Consider the following 16,396-nt stretch of genomic DNA (forward strand, 5'->3'; position numbering starts at 1 on the left):
AACAGCATAAATGAATGTTAAAGTAGCGTTTCCAAAACACTTCTTGGTGAGTTAGTGCAGAAAGCAATACTGATGCATTAGTTTGTTAGGAGCCTCGTTAGTACTGCACAGTGTCAGGGCAGTTGGCAGGTTATTTTAGCTGTGCATTGTCTTGGTCCATAAGAGGCCACAGTGGTTGGCCTCAGTGTCTATTATGTGTCTTTGCATATGTATGTGTGTGTTCATGTGGAGTGTGTAATATCCTTATGTGTAGGAATTGAGGCATTCCTTTGAGCGTGAGGTGATGTCCTGCAGCTCCCGCTCTTCCTTCATTTTGATGTCTTGGTAGGCATGCATTTGACTGGCATCCTTAAGGTAGGCCCAGTTTGCTGAGAGAATCATGAGGAAGTGGATCTGGAAGAGAAGGGTGAGGTGGATGGCCGGTGAGCATGTCAAAGATGCAAAGCAAGCTACAGGAGTCCAAGCTACAGTACGTACATCACAGACATACACAAACATAAAGTTAAGCTTTTAAAAAAGACTTAACACACAAAAGGTGACAAAAGACATTACTGTTACAATTATTGTAACATCACTGTTACAATTGCTAATACTGGAGTTACTATCTTGCTTTGCACATTACTACAGAAATTATACCTTTAAGGCATGACGATGAGTAGAAAAAGAGAGCAAGAAGTTGTAAATGCAAGCTTTGTGCAGCTGTAAATTGCTGGAGGTTAGTGAAAAGCATGAGAGAAAATCTGACCCTGCTCCATGTGCATCTCAGTATTTCCTTTAACACTCCTGTAGGATTTATAAGAAATAGACCAGGGTAGGGATACTTTTGTAAACAAAGATTGTTTATTTTATATAGAAAGTAAAAGCTACAGTCTTCCAAAACTTAGGAGAAAATTAAATATATGAAATATGGAGTATAAGTCACTATAAACAGATCAAAGAATCCGAATAATGTAAGCATGCAGGCTCAGTGTTAAGATAAAAACAAATGGCTCTTTAATGGCACTTTGAGAGAGAATAAAGGAAAATGTATGAAACAAAACATCAACTTCATAGCTGAGGCTATACCAGCGTCAGCGCTCATAGAAAAAAATACATTTAATCTACTCTAAAGTAGGAGAATTTGTTTTTATAAAATACATGGAATTAAAACGAGGCTTAGGGCCTCATGCAGAAGTATACCCCTGGTACTGGCCTAACCCTTCATAGTGTGCTGTGCTAGGTCTGTGCAGTTACTTTGAAATCTACAAGACACAACTGGTCGCAATCATACTCATCAGCATAATACAGATGATGAAAGGTTTTTAGTTAAGTTTAGAATCTAACTCGTAACAAAGTGAAGGAATACTGAATGTTTCCTGTGTAACACTTGATGGTTTCATGGGTTGGTACCGAGATGTAAAGGCTAAGCAAAGAAACCAAAGAAATATAAAAAGGACAAGGCACTTAGCAACCACTACTTTGCCACAGTAGATAGTCCTTTCACAAATGTAGAAGAATTCATTGTCACCAAAACTGCTAATCCGGCACTTGAAAACATAAAGCCTGAGAACACCTTCATAATTTGTCATCAGATGTCCACATGATATCATTTCAGAGCCTTAGATTGTACATCTCTATCCAGAATGTTTAATGCAACTCGGTGTAAAGATCATGTTTTAATTGTGCGTGTTCCAACCTGCATAATTAAAATAATATGTTAAATTAAATTGAAATGTATACTTCACAAGTGCCTCAGGAGTTTGTGCACAAATTCGCATTTCAGCTCCGACTGTAGTCAACTGATGCTCGTCTGATTATGTAAGGTGAAGTACTGCATGCTAAATACTGTGTCTGTGTTGTTTTTAAAAAAAATCTGAAATACTCATGCAGTTGATGCCTTTGTGCAGGTCAAAATCAGCTTTACGTAATATGAATATAAATAACACTGGTGTGGTCTTCTATTAAATCTGATGGTGACGTATATTTATGAGTGAGTGCCAAGGAAAGCAGAACAAACTAGTCAACTAAACACCACCCCATTCTGAAGACAGCTTTCGTCAGGTGTCCTCAGACAAGCAAAATCCCTGGATACCAAATGCTAAAGGCAGCATACAATCAGCTATTTACACTTCATGTGATTACTAATGGAGAGATGTTGATTTTTTTCTTTCTATTCTCAGGTTTTTAGTTCATTTCTTGTCAGTGGCAACTGTCTCTACTCAGCGCAGCCTCGAATGCTGCACTATGCTCTTAAAACAGTTTAAAACTTAGTGCAGCAGTCTTCTCGACTCTTAAACTTCAAAACAGCAAAGTTATAAGTGGTAGCCATCATGTAGATCAGCTGGTGGAAGAGAACAGAAAAGGTTGTAAGAGAACATGCCAGTGATGTCTTTGTCACTAGTACTGTGACAAGTTAGTAAATGACCTGTCATTTTCCAGAGGTAAAAAGTTAATGGTAAAGAAAAAAGGATCATAATTTATAGTTTTACAATATCCTATAAACTCATTATTAAGCTTTTTAGAAATGATTATTTATCATGCCGGAAAAGTAAGTCCAATTAAATCTAGGCCAAACTGAATAAATATGAGGCCATGTGCATCTAAGCAGATGATAAACAGCAAATGGAATTGGAGCTGAAAAAAAGCCTATGTGTAAACTTCCTTGGCGTAGTTACATAAACCATATGTGAATGAGAAGAGAAGCACTTGACACATGATCCGCTGATGCAAACTGTGCAAAGATGGACTAAAGGTACTGGATGGAGAGACTAGAGGGCAGCTTACCAGAGCGATCACAGTGGCTCCTGCACCAGCGCACGCTACAATGTACAGGTGGTAAGACAGGTAGAACTGGAAACAGACAAGCAACAGTCACTATTGTTCATTGTTGTTTTTTATTGTATGTATGTTATATGAATGTGTGTAAGGATAGGAGATGTCCTCTTACCTCACTGGTGTTGCAGATGTCACCTAGCGTAGTGCCACAGGCCTTGCCAGGGGTGGCATTCCACGGGATAATTCCTGTAGCCAAGGAATTCAAAGTTTTCCAGTTATAAGTAACAAATTCCTCATATCACGTGAATCATGATCAAAGCTTACAAGTACAATACTTGAGCTAGTCTCCTGAGTAGAGGTCTGAGTACAAAGCGCAAAAAATATTTGAGATGAACTGAGATTTAAAGGGATACACCACCAATTTTACACATACAGATATTTTTTCTCATGATGAGGAGTACTGTTCCGCCTGTGAAAAATGTATGAAGTGTCAAGTCTGAGAGGAGAATTAGGGGTTAACTCTGCTTGGGCTTGGAAAGATTCAAATTTTAATGGAAGGTTTATGTTACAAACTGGAGTTGCAGGAGAACATAGCCATTTACAGCCATGGAGGGTCTAATGAAAGATGCAATTGAGTTGCATTATGGGAAATGTAGGATCTAGTCCTTCTAGAGCATGACTTACTAAAAGTAAAGATATATTAGCCCTTTTTGTATCTATTTCTCTCTTGCAAATCCTACAACTTAAAGAAAATGCAATACGAATGCAGTACTCTTTAAATAACACAAAGCTCTGAAAAGTCAACATTGGCTTGTTACTTGTTATCAGTACTGTAAAATTCTGTATTTCTGATGCTAAAGATGGAGGTGAAAAAGAGAACCTGACCTCAGTCTGTGCACAAATGAAAAAAATAAGTTTGTTTAGTCTGTTCTCAAAGCTAAAGATGCATGACATATTCTTAGATCTCTCACCATACTGACGAACATCCACGCAGATGGAATCAATGTTGGTGAGGTTGGCCATGGGAGACCTCATAGTGGCACAGGTGGACCACATGTTGTAGAAGAGGAAGACTGGCACAGCAGAGAAGCCAAACACACCAAGCCAGGCCACACCCAGAATGTATGTGAGAAACACAAACTGAAAAGACAGAGATGGTACTACATTAGCATCACCGGATAACCATGAAACTAAATCAGTTGTATCATATTGTTGTAACTTAAACTCCCCACCATCCTCTATCCTCATCTCCGTACGTTTTTGATTAGTTACATGGCATGACACTATTCTTAAACACTCTTCTTTTTCTTACATGGAATATTTAAAATCAGGTTCAACATGGTGGGTGAGGGGTAGTTTTAACATACCATTCCACTGATGCAGCGTCCACAGATGGTGGTCTTGAACTCGCTGTGCAGTTCCTTGACGGCACTGGTTGTGTAGAAGCCCTCAGCCAGCAGAATGATCCCATACAGGAAGAAAAATGAAGCAATGCCGTAGATGACATACTGCATCAGCTGTATTCTGTTAAAGAGCAATGTCACACATGAGCTTAGTTGTGCCAGTTTTAAGCCTCTGGTGTAACACCTGGAGAGAACCACTAAAAATGTCAGGTAAAGTAGTAGTTTGAAAACAACTGCTTGCAATTATTCCTTTTTTTAATGTAAACTTTAAAGCATGAGAACTCTGATGAATCATCAACAGATGGTCCTGATTGAGATAGTGGCCCAGCTCCCCTAAGAAGTGAGGAGAGACACTAAGCCCAAATGTGGAGATAACAGCTGATATGTGTCTCTGGAAATCATTGGCTGCCTCTGTAGACATCTTAAATTCAACAGTGCACTCCAAATCTACATCAACATAAAACATATGTTCAGTCATGTCTCTTGTTCCTCTTTTATTGCCTGGACTAATGCACAATAAAAACGGTCCATATTAGGGCTGTTCTTCAGAATAAGGTGAACATGGGAGACATTATCAGCTAAAAATAGCCTACATGATGTCAACCTCATTAAAAATGTTTTTTCCTAAAGTTTAGACCACTTAAGATCTGTTTCTATTGTGACGCTTATGTAAGAAGACATTTTCCGATGAGAATAATGTGTGATGGATCCTTCTCTGACATCAAAATTTTCACTGACATCAAAAATCACATAGTTTACCTGGGTGTCATAATTATTAGTTTTATCTGTTTCTCAGACACTGTAATACATACATAAAGTATGAGGTCACTTACACATCAGTCAGCATGGCGTGATCACTGGAAACCTTGGAGAAGTGGGTTTCCAGGATGGTCACCGTGCCGGTGAGAGCCACATGGCCACATCCGCAGAAAAGGGCAACACCAGAGAAGCACAGGATGGTAGCCACCAGCGACGCATACGGCACCCCGCCTAAACATTTGATGCAGCACTCAAAGCAACCTGTGCGACAAAAACAAAACAGAAAACGTGTTGGTTACAAGCGTCATTAATGAAAGTGTTTTATGTACTCCTTTTACTCTAAAAGGCCATATAGTCAAATCTATGTCAACATCAAGCCCAAGTCCATCGGGGACTTGTACGACAGGAAGTCATTTTAGGGAGATGAATATTCATGACTAATCCATCCACCCTATGAGCCTACCCCAGCACACATCTGGCGAGAGGCTGACAACACCCAGGAGAGATTACCAGTCACTGGGCCAATGTAATCTATTTATGACTTATTAGTCATCAGGACTCATTAAAAAACTGTTTTTTCAGCTTTTGAAAGATTTATTGGTAACAGATCAAAAGTCTCAAACCCAAAACTCTAAAGTAACTGGTGCAGACAACAGAGAAAAATTTGTTCGAAGTAGGTTTCATAAAACCTGCCTTTGGTCACGCTTGATGCAGCTTGCTTCACTTCAAAATTTCTGCAATGTAAAGCACCAGCGGAAACAGTAGAACCTGCTGTGTGCAGCTGTCCATACTGCCATACTGCCATACTGACAATTTATCACTGCAATTAAGGGCAGTAATGGCCATCAAGCAGGTCAGTGCAATGGGCTTCTGCCAATGTGTAATGGAAATCAATGACAACTCACAATGGGGGAAAGAAGTGACCCAGATGAGTCTTTCTCATCCAATGTGTTCTTAGTCATTACAATGTACTGTCTGTGAACACATGCAAACAATCCCCAGTGTGTTTTCAATCAAATCCACGTGTTTAACAGGATGTTGTAGTCATACCACATCCTGGTCAATGCCTTTTTGTGTTTTAAAGCTCTCACGTCTCACTCCAACAAAAATACTTGACAATTAATAATGGATCAAATGAAAGTGAAAGGGTTCATTCATGTTGACAAATCTACAGAAAATGATCACCCAACTGTGATGTTCCTGTCAGCTCTACACAATGTTTTAGCATCTTTCGGCTCATTGTTTTGGTTTTACTGCCTACAACCTTAGTGTTTTAGTTCTTGCTCTCATCAGTGTTGCTTATAGACACAGTCGTCATCTGTTTTCAGCTAAAAAACCCTCTATACTCGACCTCCCCAGCACCACTGGTGAAATTTGCCATTAACTGCTGAACATAATGGAGCAATTAGCAGCTAATTTAACTCAGGAGATGGTGGAGAGCACAATAGAGCTAGAAGGAGAGTATTGGACTTACATCTGTCAGGTGGACACAAACAAAACTCCAAATGAATGCTATTGTTGCTCTGTACCTCAGCAAAAGTTTGCTAACACATCTACTCGCCTGCCTCTTCCATGAGGCAAGGATCCTGAAAGTTCATCCATGTTTGTCCTCTTTGTCGTGACAAAAGAAAGTAAAACAGATATACTGCTGCTGGGACAATGCTTTTGCAGTGAGACGTTTCATTGTGACTGTTTGTGTAGTACAGGGAGAAAAATTTCTGTCCAAGGGTGAGAATAGGAGTTACCATGGCAGCATGTTAACCACAACTCAATGAGTGCGCCCATAGCAGAGTCGCTAACTTCCACCACAGCCCACATTTCTCTGATGAGCGCGTCGGGGAGGGTGAGTGGGCTGGGAGTCGGAGCACGGAGCTCCACGGGGTATTGAAACCAGCTGCAAAGCAAATACAGTCCTTTTTAAAGGAAGAGCTGCTCTTATAGTGGATGTCACAGTCAGGTAGATTTGATCCAGTAGCAGACTATGTCTTGGCTACAAATCAATGAGCTCTCACAGTTAGAAGCTGTATAAGAAAGTCTCTCCCCACACAACATATTTTCCTGGCAATGAAAGTTCACCCTCCTGAAGAGAAGAAAAGTTTCCATATCAAAAGTGTGGTTAGAGTTGATCTCTATTACCTAATCTCTTGTATTAACTGGGCTCGAAGTGACAGAGGCAATAACAACAGTCACACTGGCATTATGAATTCATTTGATCAATCAGTGATCCAATGTATTAAATGTCTGTTTAGTTTCAAACCCTGCTTTGACATGTGTCACTATTCCCATTAGATCAGCTGTTTAAAATCAGATAGCAAGGCCATAGATGCCAGGACTGTCTGAGTCTTTCTGGATCGGACCAGGAGAAAAAAAATGTCTCAACTGGATACTAAAGGATTGTCTAAAGCTATAAAGAACAAAACTGTAGTACTACCACATCTGGGCAGTCTATACAATATTTTAAAATCAGATGCTTTGAAATACTACCTTGGCTATGTTACCCCCCCTCCCCTGGAGCCTGTCATGGAAAAGGTCAGCCTGACATGAGCGCATCTGCTTTTCTTGTCTAACTCAGTGCACTTCAATGAGAAAACACACATTGTCTTTGAAAGCCACCAAACTGATCGATAAGCCATCCATTTGATTAGTGTCCCTTCCACAGTAGTGGTTTGCTTTAGTAGCCATCTATTCACCCAGACTGAGTGTGGGTTGAACGACTGAATGCTACAGATACTCAGCCCTGAACACATAAAGCCGGCACATGAACAAAGATATCTCTCTCAATTAAGAGATAGCTTTATTATTATTGATTGCTTAATAACACAATAAATCCATGGTGGTATTTTCACAGCTGGACTATGTTTGCTGTGATGTTAGGATAATTCTGTTCTGGCTTGATGAAATGACACTGGCACAAGGAAAGACCTACTGACATGGTTAAACTATTAGCAACCTCAGAAATACTACTCTGTTCACAAAGGGCCTCAGTGAGAGCTTTATTCTTGGTATTGGACATCTGAAGAGGCTCAAAAAAAAAGAAGAGAAAAACATCAAAGACGCTCTTAAGCAGTCCTGCGCAAAGAACCTTGGGGACAGGAGTCTGCACTAAAGCACTAAAGTAAAGTCAATCTCATTCAGTAGATGGACTGAAATCAGTCATGGCATTTTGGAGTACAGTACTTGTCTGCAAGATTTTGTGTAGATTCTTATTATTCAATCTATACATTATATCTAGAAGGGTGCATGTATCAGAATCAGTTCTTGACACCAAAATAGTTTGTAATTTGGGAAATATGCTCATTCACTTGCTTGCCAAGAGTTAGACAAGAAGATTGATACCACACTCATATTTGTTTGTTAAAGATGATGCTGCAACCGAACTCTGTCCAAAAGCACTTTTAAACCACACTACTTCTGGACCTTTTCTTGGTTGGGCACAGTGATTTCTGGGGGTCTTTACTGTAAACTTATTTATATTAAAACAACAATTATTTTACAACATATTCTTTTCCTGTGCATTTATTTAAGAAGAAAGGTCTAGCTTAAAGAAGGTTCTGCAATTAGATAAGATCATACAGGATGTTGCAATGTGTGTTTGAGAGTTATAAAATAGATAGCCAGTATTGATAAACCTGCAACACAGCCAAGTACAGACTGTTTTCTCTTGAGTGCACTATGTGGGATTTCATAGCATACAGGATATTGCATTGCAGACTTCAGCCGAAACCCTCCTCCACAGGGGATAACAGTAGGAGCTGGTGACTCTCTAAACAACAAGTTTGTACTAAATGGATCCTGCTGGCTTGTTCAGAGTGGAGCACCATAAATGAAAATCACGTTGGGCATTTCTCCCTCTGATGACTTTCACATGCTCCCAGTCCCTGACTAATACTTCTGGTTAGACCTCCAACCACTTCAAGACTCTCCATTCTGCTGTAGTACATGAATAAGGATATGGGGGGGTGGGGGGGGGGGTGTAAAGAGAAATGGAGTGAGAGAGAGAAAGACAGACAAGTTAGTGACTGTTTGTAATGACAATGTCAGGCCTTACAGCCACATTGAGATCACGAGGAGAGAAAGAGAAAAAAAAAGAGACTTGTGAGAGAAAGAGTGTGTGTGTGTGTGTGTGTCCGCATGTGTGACATTGTGTGAAAGAGACAGAAAAAACAACAGAGAGAGAGTCCAAGAAGCCCTGATACAAAGAGCCACTGTGTGCAGCCCTAGACTGTCGATCACACTGGACTCTCAGGGGCCATTCAGAACTGGAGTGAACCACGGCCTTGCTTCTTCCGGCCCAAAGGCTGGAGCCCCAAGACAAGCCCACTGCTGAGCTCCATCCTGTGTGCCAGTTCAGCGTTGCACTCAGCTCAGCCACAAAGGGCCATAGCAGATACTTCACACTCCAGGAGGATCCTGTTTGTGAGAGCATCTCAAATCATCGAATGTGTGAATGAGATGCCTCAGGGCGGCAGGCAAGCTAGCAATGTGGATGAGAGAGAAAGGCAGACAGACAGACAGACAGACAGACAGTCATAGCCCTGTGTCCATCACCACAATTTGCTTGCACCCAGACTCGTCACACACTAACCCCTGCAGCTGGCCCTGCTTCATCACCCTCCATCCCTCAATGATAGCCATAAAGCGAACACAGCTTGTTGTCAGCGCAAAGTTGAAATTTTCCAACAGCTGGGACCCACAGTGGTAAGAATAAATATGTCTACATTTTCCCTCGATTCAGTACTTGCGTAGAAAAATGCAAAATGGATGTGATCTAAAGGGCAGAAGACATTTTGGCAAACATCATCTATTTTGATGTCTGAACCAGACACATATATATACACACACACCAACAAATTACATGCAAGACCAATACATACAAGCTACACATAACCATATGTACAAAGAAAGTATGTATGTCATATATACAAACAGACCCCACACACAAATAAACACACTTGGATACACATCATTTGTGACAAATACATTGCAACTCTTGCATCTCATCCCTGTGCCCTGCAGGCTTCAATCTCTGTTAAAAAAAGCCTTCCACTTCTAATCTAACATCTAGCCTCATTGCTAACAGATGTGCCTGTTTACAGCTAAGGCTAAGTATTGTTGTTTGTTGCTCCATTGGGGTGAGTTGCCAAAGCACCATTTATGAGAAACAGTCTCATTTTCCACACTCTGCTTTGAGGGGAGCAATACTTAAAATTGCCATAATGGCTATAGTGGCCATTCTCGAGGGAAGAGGGATATCCAAGCCTGCAAATCCATCAAGTGGTCTCACTGTTTACTTATCTAACAGGGGAAACTTATAATCTATCAGCTAATAGCTGATGACTGCAGCTCACCCATGGCTGCATGTGAGGGAGGTGTGTGTTGTATTTATTAACAATAGGATGCAATAATGGCTCACAATTCTTTTATGTGCATATGGGGACAAGAAGAGGCTTGTGACTTGTATGATGTTCAAGGGAACTGATGGGTCAAGTTCAGTTTGTATGGGACAATATTATATACAGAAATGGGCTTCATATGCCCACAGGTCCCACGACCAACCTACTTTCTAAGACATGAAACAGCTTATCTAAGAAAAGACATGCATCAAGGTTTCTTGGTGGTCTTGGAGTTCAGGGTGTCAACCATATAATCACAACAACCTTTATTGCATGTTATTTCCCATCTCCCAGACATTCTCTCTCTTCAGTCATTTCTTTGACTCTTGAAAAGAAACAACAGACAGATAATTAAGAGAGGCTGCTGGCAGATGGGGAACTGGCAGAACACTGTAACAAGTAGTAGAAATTGGTCTTGCACTTATTACCAATAAAAGAGTTCCAGAAAAATCAGTCCAGTAAACCCAGAAATAATACTATTTTACTTGACCATTAGTTCAATAGTAGTTTAAGTAGTAAGTACTAAAATACTATAAAAAGGTGTGTACCTCTCCCCTTTTTAGTCTTGCATTGTCTAGCATTTTCGTACAGCTTTCCATTAGAGTTTAGAAACCACAAATACAGAAAACCCAATTTTGAATAATACCGATAAATATATACATTCTATCTCTCAGTGTTTTATGATACATAAAGTGTTTTATGGCTTAGAAAAATATTCACAAAGATTAAAATTAATAAATAAATACTGCCGTACACACACATGACTGTTACTGTTAGTCTGACAGAAATTTGTCAAATAAATAATTCACCATCAATATTTTCAGAGGTGCAATAAATTATGAAGCATTTTGTTGGAGGAGGTTCATTTCTGTCAGAAGTCTAATTCTGAAACATAGCTCTTCAGATATACAACTTTTGGGAGTTTAAATATTAATAAACTACTAAAATGATCAATAAAACAAAAGAAAGGTTTCAGAGATATTCCATTATTAAACAATCTCTGCTCTTCTGTGTATCATTTTTAACCTGGAACAGGTGCACAGAACAGATAGCAACAGAGAAATCAATGATTCCTGTTGATTCCTACAAGACGGTGGTGAGTGTTAATGACACTCAGTTTGCACAGCACTCGCGGATGTCTGTTTGTGAGACTGTCTGTTTCATTTATCTTCGTCCTTGCCATCCCCTCATCCACATCATTAATCACCAGCCTCCCTGAAAGAACAACTCAAACAGACCCTGGGGATTGATTGATCTGCTGTTGATTCTGCAACAGGCTCATTGTCCTTAAAAGTGACACTGGCATGATGACGACCAGCGGCTACATGACACCCCTGATGCAGGGGTGCTGTCTGCTAAAAACACCCCACAGACATAGCCTAATTAGATCATAAAACAAGCACAAGCAAAGCACACTTGAAGCCAGACACTAATAACAATTTTGCAGAGGCAGTGATGCACAACCTGCTTCTGGAATATCACCACTAAGGTGCACACAACCACTGAAATGGGCAGACTGTGCCGACATTTAAACAATTCAAAGTCGCTATCGAGCAAATTCTACCCAACTATTGTGTGGAGTGAAACCAAGCAGGCTGGAGTAAGTTAAAGCCCCAGTAAACACTGCAATGAAAAGAACTGAACTGGCTCTTTGTGAGTGCTCATTGGTACCTCTTTTGTCCTGCCTCTGGTCTTGGTTTTCTTCTGATGGAGTTTCCATGGTTGTATTTCTCCCATCCAACAAAAATGCTTCCTTTCAGCAAATTCTCTCTTCCAATCTCCCCACTTACTCTCTCCTCTCTCGCTCCCTCTCTCCTTCCTGCACGTTTCTTCTCTCGCTCTTTCTCTCGCTCTTTCTCTCTCTCTCTCTCCTCCACTTTCGTTTTTTTTTTGTGTGTGTGTGTCGCCCTGGCTCATGAAGGCACCCCTCCACTGTGTAACACAGCTCCTTTCCAATATACAGAGGTCTTGTCAGAAGGGATTGGACTGGGCTTATTGCACACCCCAGTTATAAATCACCTGAAATCCAATTTCACAGACAAAATGTTCATCTGTTGTTTGTACTACCTGTTTTGGGATTCAGTTTAAGTCATATTAATGACACAAATCATCGCCCATCCCCTGATTACACTCTCTCCTCTCAGGCGACCCTGTCTCTGAAACTGAAGTAGCACCATGAATAGCAATCTGAACAAGCTGCCTGGTGAGAACAGACTTGTTACATCAGAGGGAGAGGGGGATACGGGTGGGATAATAGGGACCCCTATTTATTAGACTGAATGAGTGAAAAAAAAAATAGGCAGGGGCAGAAAACACAGTCACCTTTCTCTATTTTCCCATCTGACTGCAGTCCAAGAGAGGGAGCTGGTGGGGGGTTTGTATGTCTTTGCTGTGACGTTGTGGTGGGGTGTTTGCCCTTCACCCTCCTGCAGCATACATTAGCAACCTCTGACTGCTGTCTTCCCTCCATCTGGTGACTTCTAACTCACATAAAAAGGACACAGGAAAGAAAGGCAGATCCTAAACGAGGATGCAGAATTGCCTTTGGGCTGATACAAACTACAGAGAAAACAGCATTTTGGGATAGCCATAAAATAGGGAGGGCAGAAACAAACCAAATTTAAGAGAGGCGTGTTGCTGGGAGGATGATACAGTGAAAAACAACTTGTTAAAAATAACAGAGACAGGGGACAGGCGAGATGACCAGAGAAAGGGAGACGGGGAAGGATATCTTGGCCGTGTTTGTTTGGCAACAGCAGGCCGAGGAGCCCCAGGGGCATGCTAATGAGTGAAAGGCCTTTCAGTGATGGGGGGAGGCCTGCCGGAGCGGAGCTAGAGTGGGGTCTTCTCACGGATACCAGACCTCAGAGAGGAGGGGGATCAGCAGGGGAGGGGAGCCTCAGGGGTCAGGGAAGTGAACTTAGTGGGGATCCCACAACAACAAATGCTGCGCTAAACTTCAAGCTTTTTCATCATCAGCCCTGTAAAACGCCAGGAGAACTGACATCATCCTTGTGAAGTTGAAGACTTCAGTCCATAGAAGTGGCAGCTGTTTTTAATCTCTGTATGTGAAACTATTGCTGATTTGGTAAATGTCATAGTTGCAATAGGAGCTCAAGTGAAGCTTCAAAAAGGAGTGGACATGGATATTTAACCACCAAGGCCACTCCATGTTACTGCATAAAGCCCAAATCCAAACAATCCACTGATCCATCTGCAAACCTTTAAAAGTATACGGACAACAACATTTCTAAGTTTATTGCACACATGTAAAAGGAAATTCAAAACATGTGACCATGACTGGTCAAATTGTGTTTTGGGGCTTTCATGTATTCTAGATCCTGGCATAAAAGAAACACATGCTTTTGATTGGAGGTAATGACACATGTACCAAACTATTTAAGTAAACCTTTTGTTTTTGTCTCTGGGATCAAGCTAGCATAAAATAGGAATCATGCAATTAATGAAAACCTGAAATTACATTCTTATATAACTAAGCATAGTAAAATTCAAATATATGTTACTTGTGAGAGCAAATGAAGGGATCATAACTGGCCGCTTTGGCAAAATTGATCAAGTAAAGGTGAAAAAAGCTTGATCACACCAGAAACAGGTAAACAACTATAGCAAAAGTAAAAAACTTCTGCATGCATATAGTGTGTATTCATTTTATGTATTATATGGTCACCATATGTATAAAATCCCATGAGGGCAAATCAAGAAGGGAATCTAACCAATGATTCTCCACTGTGGCCTTAATTCCTGTTATCTTCATCGGACATTTAGCACTTAAGCTCTGTAGCATCAGATACACAGGATATGCAGGTATAGATAATCAATAAGTGGATGGATGTGGTGCAAATCAAACTGTTTCAGATCAAACTTCCATATAGGATCAACTAATGGGTTTTTTGATTGATTCTCCTGTAACAGCAGTCAGCAGAAACATTAGGTCTACTCTTTAATAGGGGCTTGAGAATTCACTTAAAATAGACATATTACATATATTATATTACAATAATACACTTAAACTGGAAATAAATATACAGTGTTAATAGGCTGTCAAACATAACTTTATAAGTGGTACATTATCAATAATTCATGCTATAGCAACAGTATCAACATCAGTAAGAAGCTGCAATTATGTTTCATTATGGACAGCTGGCGAGTAGCCCATTTCAAATCACAAGTCATTAATTGATTCACTGTTAGCATAGTAATGTTTATTGGTGGAGCTTAAATGGCAATTTGATTGAACAACTGTAATGTCACATGGTACATCAATGGTTCTTTTCATGACGACAATATTCCAAGGGACATAAAGAGTAAAAGGTTGATGAGACTCAGCTTTCCCAGACATACTGTGACAGGCTGAGTGGCTGTGGGAATATGCCTCAGTGCTGCCTGCTCAGCTCCAGAGTTGAGACAGCGCCACTCCCCTACTTGAGGACATAATCTGAATGATGATGAACCTCATACAAATGAAGGAGGCTTCATTGTGGGTCAACCTTTCACGCTGTGAGACTGGGGGCCTGAATGCTCCTCAGTGTTCAGTCACCCGTGAAGACCTGCACCCTGCTTGGCTCACACCGAGGAAGGAGTTCTCAGGGAGTCAGGACTGAGCCCAGGCCCAAGCACTACTTACTTACTACACACACACACACACACACACACACACAAACGGCCTGAGCAGGACTGATCAAGCCAAATGGGTGTATGGAGTTGTTGCAAAGGCCAAAATCTACTTTTAAAAAAGGTACCATAATCCAAAACAACTGAAAGCAAACAGATTTTCAAAATATTTCCAGATATTTTATTGCTCTCTTGAAAAAAAAGCTGTAACATTATTATTGTAACACTTGGCATGTTACAATAGCAGCAACTGACATTCCTGGAAACAGTCAGTGTATATCATGTACCATAGTAACATTATTGGCCTAGTTTGAAATGCAGGCCCTCTTCATAGGTCAATCTACTCTGTAGCCTTTGTCTGCCTTCATGCTTTTGGTATATTGAATCCAAGTCATTGATTGGTTTACAGAAGCCCTGCACAGCAAACTCATTATACAGATCCATTCACTTGTTTGCTGACCCAGTTTCCTCTGTGAGACAACAAGAACATCAGCATTACGCATTTTGTATGACTCTTGCTGAACATTTCAGCTTATAAATAAATGCAACAGCATTGCAACTTCACGGTAATAATCTGCAGAACTATAACCTAACCTATAACTGCGGTGTAATAATTAAACAAACAATTAAACAATCCATCTTATATGAAGGCTCTAAGTTCTACTTCTATGGAAAACTCTTTTGACTATGGAAAGAATGAATATGACATTTAAAACCTACTGTCCTCATTTGTTATAACGAGACAGTTAGAGGGAAAATCACAGTGGGCTGACTTTTAATGAGCCCCATGCTTCCTTTTGGCACTGTCAAAAAGCTATAAACTGAGCAGAATCTCTATTTCCTTAGCCTGATTGTGTACATAGCGAAAAAAAGATAAAAGAAGAGGGAACTCTTAAGACTAAGTGTTTGAGTAAAGGTTAAAAGGAATTAAATGTTCTAATGGTATCAGCCATGTTTAAATAATGACTTTTCAACCTTCATATTTGAACATGAATGAGTGCTGGGGAAATTCCTTTTTTATTCCAGATGCCTTGCCTATAACCCTGAAAAAGGACATAACAAGCCTTTTGTGATTTTCTGTTCATTTATTCACTATTATAATATCAGAGGTTTCAGCTTGCTGTGAACGCTCTACATCCTCTTGAAGACAGATCATTTGCGTATGTCCAGAAATGACCATCTGCTCTGTAGCCTTCGTTGCTAAGGTTGTTCCATGGGTTGTTTACATTGTCCACTCTTGTATTTCGGATCAGATTTGGGCTCAAACATGTACAGATGCATTTGTGAAGTTGACATTTCAAGTAAAGAATGAGAAAAAGAAGCAAAATTTGATGACTATTATTTGCTTACGTAGCCTTCAGAGTGCAAAAATCTCCTGAGGGGCCCATTTACAATGGAGTGGGCTCATTGGGAGGGGAACCTTAAAGAGACTGGCCTGTTTCCGACAGTGGCTGA

The 16,396-nt window shown here is 40.4% G+C and overlaps 1 protein-coding gene across 2 annotated transcripts in view; it reads right to left on the minus strand.

Annotated features, from left to right (window-relative positions):
• gpm6bb (glycoprotein M6Bb) overlaps window positions 1-16,396 on the minus strand; it is a 28,142-nt gene continuing 11,746 nt past the window's right edge. Inside the window, exons 2-7 of one of the 2 annotated variants that reach the window (XM_053328945.1) lie at window positions 4,991-5,177; window positions 4,122-4,278; window positions 3,726-3,894; window positions 2,927-3,000; window positions 2,764-2,829; window positions 1-393 (exon numbers count right to left, since the gene is read on the minus strand). In XM_053328945.1, the coding sequence (XP_053184920.1) occupies window positions 244-393; window positions 2,764-2,829; window positions 2,927-3,000; window positions 3,726-3,894; window positions 4,122-4,278; window positions 4,991-5,177 (803 nt within the window). In that variant the 3' untranslated portion in view covers window positions 1-243. Of the gene's footprint in view, window positions 394-1,848; window positions 2,321-2,763; window positions 2,830-2,926; window positions 3,001-3,725; window positions 3,895-4,121; window positions 4,279-4,990; window positions 5,178-16,396 lie in introns of those variants that run through there. The other variant, XM_053328946.1, reaches the window with a different exon arrangement.

This window comes from Scomber japonicus, chromosome 11, assembly GCF_027409825.1.
Source record: "Scomber japonicus isolate fScoJap1 chromosome 11, fScoJap1.pri, whole genome shotgun sequence".
Classification (NCBI taxonomy): Eukaryota; Metazoa; Chordata; class Actinopteri; order Scombriformes; family Scombridae; genus Scomber; species Scomber japonicus.